At 39.3% G+C, this 9486-nt stretch overlaps 1 protein-coding gene across 2 annotated transcripts in view; it reads left to right on the forward strand.

Annotated features, from left to right (window-relative positions):
* Positions 1-9158: 9158 nt before the first annotated feature.
* GRM1 (glutamate metabotropic receptor 1) overlaps positions 9159-9486 on the forward strand; it is a 371163-nt gene continuing 370835 nt past the window's right edge. For both annotated transcript variants that reach the window (XM_007450327.1, XM_007450328.1), the window contains exon 1: positions 9159-9478. In XM_007450327.1, the coding sequence (XP_007450389.1) occupies positions 9159-9478 (320 nt within the window). The remainder of the gene's footprint in view (positions 9479-9486) is intronic.

Raw genomic sequence — 9486 nt, forward strand, 5'->3', positions numbered from 1 at the left:
CAGGACAGGTGTATGCTTAAATTTACAAGAAATTATCAAACATTTCCCCAAATTTTCTGTATCATTTAACAATTCCTTCAGTATTTTATGATATTTCTGTTTGAGTCATATTCTTATCGCCATTTTGTGGTTTCAGTCTTCATAATCTTTATAATTTTTACTCTTTAATGTGTGTGAGGTGGTACTTATGAGGTTAAAATTTGTATTTCTCTGATGACTCATTAGTCATGTTGAGCACTTTTTCAGGTACCTACTGACCACTTGTATATCTTTTCTTGTGTGTGAAGTGGCATTCAAGCCTTTTCCTTGTTAAAAAAATTGGGTTATTTGTCATTTTATTATAGATTTGTGGCAGTTCTGCAGTAGTCTAGATATGACCTTTGCCATATACATCTCTCTATATATATCTGTCACATATTTCCCACCTGTAACTTGCATTTTCATTTTCTAGTGATGTATTTGAGGAAGAGAAATTTTTAATTTTGATGAAGTCCAGTCTATCAATTTTTAATTTTATGGTTGGCACATTTTGTGTCCTAAGATTTCTTTTCATATCTCAAAGTTACAAAGATACTTTTCTGTTTTTTTCCTTAGAAACTTCTTTATAGTCCAGCAGCTTTTAAACCATTCTTTGTTTCTCATATTGTTCAGGCCCATAATTTCTCTCCAGTTTAGTCAGAGTCACTTTTCCAAATCTTAAATATAATGATGTTACTTATCCTTCACCCACCAATTTCAACTTCCTGAGCGTTATTTGATGCCATCTCTCCAAACTCCTTAACATGGTTTATAAAGCCCTTCATCACGTCTTTCTTTTTTAAAAGACCTGCCTTCCCCTATCCCCACCCTCGATTATTCTTTGCATTAGTTTTGCCAAACGATTTATACTTTCCTCAAAGCACTACACGCTCTTTTTCTTCTGGGCTATTGCACTTTCCCTGCCTAGACTGTGTCTTTTTCTCTACTCACTCCCCTCTCCACCTAGGTAACTCCTATTTGTCTCTCACTAGGTTTCTTTCTTTTCTTTTTTTTTAATATTTATTATTTTGTTGGGGTATAGTTGCTTTACAATGTTGTACTAGCTCCTGCTGCACAGCAAAGTGAACCAGCCATAGGTATACACATATCCCCTCCCTTTTGGATTTCCCTCCCATCCAGTGTCACTTTCCCTAAGCAGACTTTCCTGATCTTTGAACACTGGTGCCCCTCCCACATGGTCCCAGAGTACATTGGGGTTTCTCCTCTTATAGTGGTTTTCACACTATTCTGTACTGGTTGTTACTAAATCCCAAGTTCCCGGAAATCCAGAACTGTGTCTTGTTCACTATGGTATCTGCAGTACTCAACAGAATTCTTACCACATAAAAGGAGTAAAAGAATATCTTAGATGGTGGATAGAGCAGGTGAAGATAGCAAATGTGACCCAGTAAACTTTGATTCCTTGAATCCATCATTATTTATAGTAGATATTTGATAACCGTGTGATTTGTTTTCCATCTTAGTGTAATATTTTAATACATCAACACATATTCGTTACAGAAACTTAAAGAAAGAATACAGAAAAATGAAATTATTTATTATGCTACCTTCTACAGCTAATAACTTAATATTTTGATGTAATTTCCTTCCAGTCTTTTTTAGTTGTATATGTGCTTTGCATGCTATTTAAAAATAAAACAAATAGTATATGCAGTTTTAAATTTTAATAATTTTCTTAAATAGCCACTGAAATGAGTGCATACGCAGATGTGATTAAAATAATGATGATTTAAAAAGATAGACTCATATTTTTATATTCAAGAGATTGTTGTTTCCTTCCAAAAGCCAATGATTTTGCAGTTGTTCAAACATTTTTGGAGCCACTCTTCAGAAATGCCTTTAGAACCAAAGAAATATAATTTCTTCAGAATCACACCTGATTTTTTAATTCAAAACTTATCAATTTATTGAACAAATACTTAATGAGTTATAGACACATTTTTTAGGTTCTGGAGATTCAATGGTAAGCAAGACACAGTTCTCTTCCTTCAAGGATCTTGATTACTTTTTATTATTTAAGAATTTTCATGACAATTTTCCTCTCCCAGAAAATTAAATCTGCATGCAAAGATGATTATTTGCTATGATTAATGATTTCAAAAGCAATACATTGCTATTTATTAAGGACTTTCATAACTATTCCAAAATATTTTTATTAACTGCATTATAGTTGGATTAAGTCACTATTTTGAAAGTGATCACAGCAATTGTGAATGAGACCAGATGAAGCACAAATTTTTAAAAAATCAGTAATATTATTTCACAGTATTATATAAAAGTGCCACATAAGCACTTTTTTCATGATTTCCTTTAGAACTGGAAGCTTTCATGGATAAGTTGAATTTGACATAAATTTTGAAGAAGGACAAATACATATAAAAGAAATGAAAGGTGGGTGAATTTTTTTTTGTGGCGTAAGAAGCATGAGCTGAGGCATGGGAAAATGTAAGGCTTATTTGGTTAGAAAAAGTGTGTGTAGGAGAATGGGATGAAGTTTTAACAGTGGCTTTCAACTAAGGGTCAAATCAGAATTAGCTAGGAAACTTTAAAATGTGTCTTTAAATATGCCTTCATTATTCTGATAACCCCTTGGGCATATCTGAGCCAGAGTCTCTTTCTCTTAGGACTTAGAGAAGGAGAGAAGGGAAGGGTTGGTTATGAATAGTTGCCATATTTTGCTTCTGTGAACCTCTTCCCCAATCAATGGACTTTGGGTACCAGGTTAAGGAATTTAGATATCAGTCTGTTGGCAACTGGGACATATTATAAGTTTTGAACCATGCGACTGATAGGATAAACGCTATGTTTTAGGTAGATCAATATTTTGGTGGTTTGCTTGATGGATAGCAACCATGTAGCTTTTTGTTACAGTGAGATGGGAGTACAACATATTGTTGTTAAAACAGGAAAATAATTTAATTTGTTGTGTTGGTGAAACTGTATGTAGTAAGATAAAGCCTTTTCTAATGAAGGTTTTTACTGGATCTGAAAATTTAGATACTTTTTTTGCTTAATTGTTCAAAGTTGACTGTGAGACTGTGCAAGTAGGTTACTGCCATTATTAGAACTGTTATAAAAGATGGCTATTTTAAGCAAATAGAACAATCACCTGTAATGCTTATGCCCTCAACAGATGAAAGGCCCAAAGGAAAGGAATTCAAATTTATTTTCTTTATTACTTAAGCATTTTCTGAGAAGAGAGCCTCAGTTCAAAGCTTAAGGAAAGATGAAGATAAGTAACATTTAGCTCAGTTAATGTAGTCAGTTTCTATAAACTTATGAATTTGGAATAAAGGTAGTATCATGAGACAGTGCTCCTAATTTGTTCACTAAGCTCAGGCAAGGATCAGATTCTTGGTGCCTCAATTTTTCCATTTGTAGGACTGGGGCAATATGCCTATTTTATGCATCTCATGTGATGGTTCTGAAAATCTTTTCAAATGGTTATTCTCAAATCATATAGCTGCAACATTAGATAAGGTTTAGTTTCCATTTATGTATTCTCTTCTTTTTACCTTTATAAAATTTCTAAGTTTTATTTGATATTGGTTAACATATGCAGTACAGGAATGAAAATGGTTTCTTCATGCTGGGAACAAATTTTAATACTTCACATGTAATAATGTTTGTAGTATAAATATGTTTCTAAATGATTTAATACTAATTAGGCTGGTTACTTGCATTTGAGAAACAGTTGCAAAATAATTACTCTCTCTACATTATATGAAGAATAAATTAGAAATATCAGTAAACTGCCTGGCTTTTATCTTCTTAAAGAAAGTCATTAAAATGAGGTGATATTTTTAGCGTTCAGGGAGAATGTATCCATTTATTTATTCAACAAATATTTTAGCACCTATCATGAACCAGATGTCTGTATTGTTTTAGACACTGGGGATACAGAGGGGAATAAAACAGACAGTAATTGTGGTCCTCATTGAGCTTCCAAAGTAGCTGTGCTTGCCTTATTTTCCTCAATTGTATTTTAATACTTTAAAAATAAATGTTTGGACAGTTGTGGCAGAACAGCATGTGGCCAAATGTATGTTTTCTAGTCCATCCACGTTAGTCCACAGAGCCATTGATGAGTTCTAATTGCTTATGGAATCTGATATTTTTGGTTCTATCTCTGCATAAATGGTCATAGCCTAATTTATCAGGTTAATGAAACAATTGAATATATGTAATAAATTTGGCTTATTTTAGTTCTTTTAAAATATTTTGTTTACTTTTTAAATCAACCATGTTTTATAAAAATGTTTTGAATTTCTGAAAGGAAGAGGTTTTATTTTACAGTTTGTATTGTTTTTGATCAGAGCATGAAGTCAATGAAGACAGGCAATTTCCCTCTTGAGTTAAGCAATGTAGGTAGCCAAATTGGATAAATAAACTGAAAATTCTCACTGGGGCTTAAATTATCTTGCTGAACCCATGAATTAAATATAAGAATGTAAGAAATGTCACACTAGATTAAGTCAGTCACAGAGCATGATATTTTATAGAGAAGCATGATATTCGCTCCCACAATGCAGATCTACCTTGAACATCCATTATATTCCCTTAGTAATACATTACATATCAATAATCAACAAATCAGTTTTCTACAAAGACCTTCTTTAATCCTATTTCTATTTTCAGTCAGTGCCACCTTTTCAGTAGTGAATTTATTACTTCTTGTGTGTACTTCACTTCCATATTCCAATGACTGTGTAAACTTTAGTTTTCAAAATACCCATTAGCATCCCCTTAAATTTGGAATATGTGCCTGGCTTATCCCTTCTCTTCTCTGTCTTTCTTTCTTTAAGCCTTGTTCTTGCTCACCTCTTACTTTTCTCATTTGAAGAGTCTGAATTTTTAACTGATTTCATGTGGAAAACTGTACAACCTTTTGTTCATTTGTTATCTAGACCAGCTCCTCTACGATGTTCTTTATGATGGAGAGCAATGAGAATTGTGCACACATTCCTAAAGAAAGTGATCACAGTTTTGTTTATGGGCAATATCTGTTTTATTACCATATAAGGCTAATGAGCATTTTGTTGTCCTTATTGTTATAGCAACGCATTTAAATCATTGTCTTGAGATAGTATGTTTGATAGTCTTCTGCTCGATCTCCAGTATATTTTTTTATTAAACAGATTTCCCAAACCAAATTACTCCTAACACTTTTTGCCCTACTTCAGATCACATACTGAATGTAAGATAGTACCCTACCAGCACTGAATAAATATTCATACTGATAGTACTTCTGGATTCATACACTTTAACATTCTGTAATAGAGTAGCTATTGACCTGTATTTGTTAATTTGTATGTAATTCATTCTTTTAGTCATTCTCTTCAGCTCTACTAATAGAACCTTCTCTAACATGTCTCCACATGTGTTACATCATGTTTTCCTTGGTAAAGTCTTAATTTCCAGAAATTAAGCATATTTGGATACGAAGCATATTTGGATCATCTTGTCTTTTAATTTCTTGTGCCTTCTTGACTGATTTTTGTTTTTGTGCCTTCTAAAGTTTGGTCTTAAATAATTATCAATACATTTAAATGATAATTTCAAATTGACGCAGTTGAAGTTAAAAATTTCCTTAACATCTATCATATATAGTTCATGTATATGCATAAATTCTCTATGTTATGATCACAAGTTGTTCTCCTTAAAATGTTTTGTTTCAGCCAACCTGAATGTGTAGGTTTTACTTGGACTGTATTGAGAACAAATAAGTCTGAATATTTAATTATTCCTTCAGTAGCAGAATCTTTTCTAACCTATGTCAATGTGGTATATTAAAAATATTTCTTTGAGAAGCATATATTAGAGCTAAATGTGAACTTCAGAGACATTGCTTTCTCTAATCCTGCAAATCATATTTGATGGTTTATATATGCACTGAAATCTTTGTACATTCATTGTATCTATGAAATATTCCAGGAAAATCATGTTTAGGGCTTAACTTACTAGAATAGAGTTATCTAAAATGGAGTTTAAATGGCTAATAGATGAAATGAGATACTGTGGGACACCGTGAACACCTGTGGCTTGCTCTTAAAGTTGACATCTTCCTAAGGGTACAAGCAGAGAACTGTTTTACCCTATGTGTGAGACAGAAACTTAGCTCTTATTTTCCTTGAGTAAACATATAGTTACTTCCAAAACTGAGATCTTTTAGGCCTAAAGGATATGTACCTGGTTCCATGCATTATTTGCTGAAAAAGAAAAAAAATTCCTATACTCTTTAGATTACTTAAGAAAAATCCAGAAAAATCTGACACTTGGAAAAAAGACCAGAGTCAGAACAAGAAAGAGCTTCTGTTCCTGACTGGAGGCATTTCCTGTCCTGTTTCATGGAACATGCTAAAAAGTTTTTTAAAACTGCCTCATGCAGTTTGTCCCCTCCAAGGTGATTATAAAGGGACCCAAATATGCTGATCTCTGTTCTCTGCACATGGCACAAATAGAAAGCTTTGAGCAGGAGTGGAAAGGCACACTGTCACTTATCTTTCTCCTCTGAAGAAGCTGGGACACATTCTGCTCAGCCAACATGTTCCCAGAGGAATGTGATTTAACTTCCACTTTTCACACTGTAAGAAGCAACACTGTAGACCTGTCCGGGAGGGTGATGGCAGTCTGAGAGGAATTTGTATAAGTGTTTTTCACTCCAGTGTTTTCATGTGACCTGACTCTCATTCTCAATTTAGTTACATCTTGACCTGGAAAATGTAGCCAAGGTTTGCCTCTCTTCATTTGGCTTCCCTTGATTCATGTTGTGCCTACCTCTCCTTCCACTCCTCCTACCCCATGCAGCCTCTTCCCCCTTTCCCTTGCAACCTACCAGTAGAGCCTGTATAGATGTCTTCAAATGCATTTATTCTATTTCCCTCAGTAGGGGTTTTACTTCCAGGGAGATATAATGTGTTTGAGTCCCTGAAATACATACAAGGAATATCCGCTGTAAAGCAGCCTAAGCCATTCCCCACTCCTTTCTCCCGATCTGTCTATTCATATAGCTGGCAGCTTCTTTAAGAACCCTCTAGTAGTAAAATAATTAATATTCTCCACTTATCCCCAGATTTTATCCCCTCCCCCCTCCATTAAACGACTGATTTTTATGCATGAGATAATAGACAAGCCTTGGATGACCTGTTTTTTTGTTTGTTTGTTTTTTTCCCTTCCTCCTCCCTCTTTTTTCCTTGCGGTAAAATAGTGCTGAAGAAAGAGGGCACTAGTGTACAGCCTAGATCGCATCCCTGCACCGTCTGGATTAGAGCTGAGGCGTCTGCGAACCGAGCTTGGCCGCGGTACTCTGGCCCGGGGACCACAGCGCTGCCTACCCGGACTCAGGTCCGTCTCAAGTCCAAATTCTCCAAGCAGACCCAGGTGAGCAGACACCTCCCGGCGGGGGAACCTACCCACAGTGGCAGACAAGGTCCCAATCTATGGGATTTTTTCTCCTTGTCCCAGAGGCATCCTCGATTATTTCTTTCTGTTAGTCCGGCTTCCCCGGGAAGCATCGGGACGCATGGGTGCCTGGGTTGCCTTTCTTCTTTTGCCTGCCTCACCTCCTGTGCTCTTGCTCCTCGCCCGCTCCCTTTGCTCCTTTCTCGTCTGACTCTCACCTTGAAAACGGGAGCCGGAGAGGGACGAGAGAAAGAGCCAACTTCAGCCCCGCAGGCGGCTGAGATTTGGCGCCTCTGCCCCCGAAGTGGTAGGGTTTGAATATACCTGGCGGAGCAGTAGCTGCAAGGCGAAGAGAATGAGGATGGAGGGGTACTGGGGAAACGAGGAGGGGTGTGTGTGTGTGTGTGTGTGTGTGTGTGTGTGTGTGTGTGTGTGTGTGTGTGTGAAAAACGCAGGGAGGGGGGTTGGTGAAGTCGTGGGTTGGCGGGCTTGGGGGCTGGGGGTTAAAGAATTGCAACTCGCTGGTCAAAGCGTCCGCAAACGGCCCTGCGGAGGAATGCCTCAGCCGCTTGACCAAGCACTGTCCAGGGTTCTGAAGGCGGCAGGACTGAGCTGCCGCCGCCAGAGCAACCAGGAAGCTCCCCTCTGTTCCCTTTCTAGCAACTATGCAAAGCCAAAGGTCTGGATTTAGGGAAGTGCAGGGGTCCCTCCATTCCCTCCCTCCATCCTGGGTTGCGGGAAACAAGTTACCTCATCTGTACCCTTTCCCCCTAAACGTCTACAATAAGCTGACTTCTTGTGGGGGGAGGGAGGGGGGATGTACCAAAATCCAACATGCGGAGACTTTTCCAGGCGTTGCCTTAGTAACTAATATGGATTTCCTCAAGCTGGCAAATTTATATTTACTACTTGGGTAGTATGTTAGGGTCTCTTCAACCCCTCAAAGTTAAAGTAAAATATGCACCCCTGGTTCGAGTTTATTTTGAAGTAGCGCTTCTGCCTTCATAATGAAAGAGTTTTTCCACATTTCTTCTGGGGAAAAAAGTTGATCTTTTCAAATCCGGAAAGTTCTCTAAGGTCGAAAGACGCAGCTCCTTTTTCTCCCTCTTCCCTCCTCCCCCTCCAGTCAGTAGTCGTGAGGGTATTTGGGGACCTGGAAGAGACTTGGAGCTGCAGGAGGGGACGGGTCGGCGAGGCTCTGCGCCTCCCGGGACGGAGGAGGGTACTGGGGGCCGAACGCCAGACCAGAGCTGCCGCCCAAGCTGTCCCTCCAGCCGCTATCATGATGTCCTTCCAGCCCATATCATGAAATGCACCGGTCAACTCTTAACCAGCACTGACCCCAGAGTTTTGACACAGGCTCTGTAATAACGGAGCTTTGACTTCCTTCCTGTTTTGCCGGCAGCGTCCAGCTCACTCGAGCCACCACGACTCCCATGGTACCATTGGTCAGTTTATCTGGATGCACCAGTGAAGAAGGGGGACTCGAATACCCCTAGAGACGCCGCCAGGGCGTAAAGGTGGTCGTGGAGGACCAGGAGGAGGAGGAGGAGGGGAAGGAGGCGGGGGTGCAGAAGCTGAAGTCGTCGGACAAGCGGCGTTGGCGAGGGGGGAGAAGCAGGCGTCAGGCGTCGGTCCGCACTGTGAGCGCGCAGAGCCTGCTGGCTGGACCAGCGTGGGAACGCGGCTGGCCGGCTGTGGACGGCGTCCTCAGCATAATGGTCCGGCTCCTCTTGGTTTTCTTCCCAGCTATCTTTTTGGAGATGTCCCTTCTCCCCAGAGGCCCCGGCAGGAAACTGTTGCTGGCAGGAGCCTCGTCTCAGCGCTCAGTGGCCAGAATGGACGGAGATGTCATCATTGGGGCCCTCTTTTCAGTCCACCACCAGCCTCCGGCTGAGAAGGTCCCCGAGAGGAAGTGTGGGGAGATCAGGGAGCAGTATGGCATCCAGAGGGTGGAGGCCATGTTCCACACGTTGGATAAGATCAACGCGGACCCGGTCCTTCTGCCCAACATCACCCTGGGCAGTGAGATCCGAGATTCCTGCT

This window comes from Lipotes vexillifer, unplaced genomic scaffold (genome assembly GCF_000442215.2).
Source record: "Lipotes vexillifer unplaced genomic scaffold, Lipotes_vexillifer_v1.1 scaffold112, whole genome shotgun sequence".
NCBI classification, from domain to species: Eukaryota; Metazoa; Chordata; class Mammalia; order Artiodactyla; family Lipotidae; genus Lipotes; species Lipotes vexillifer.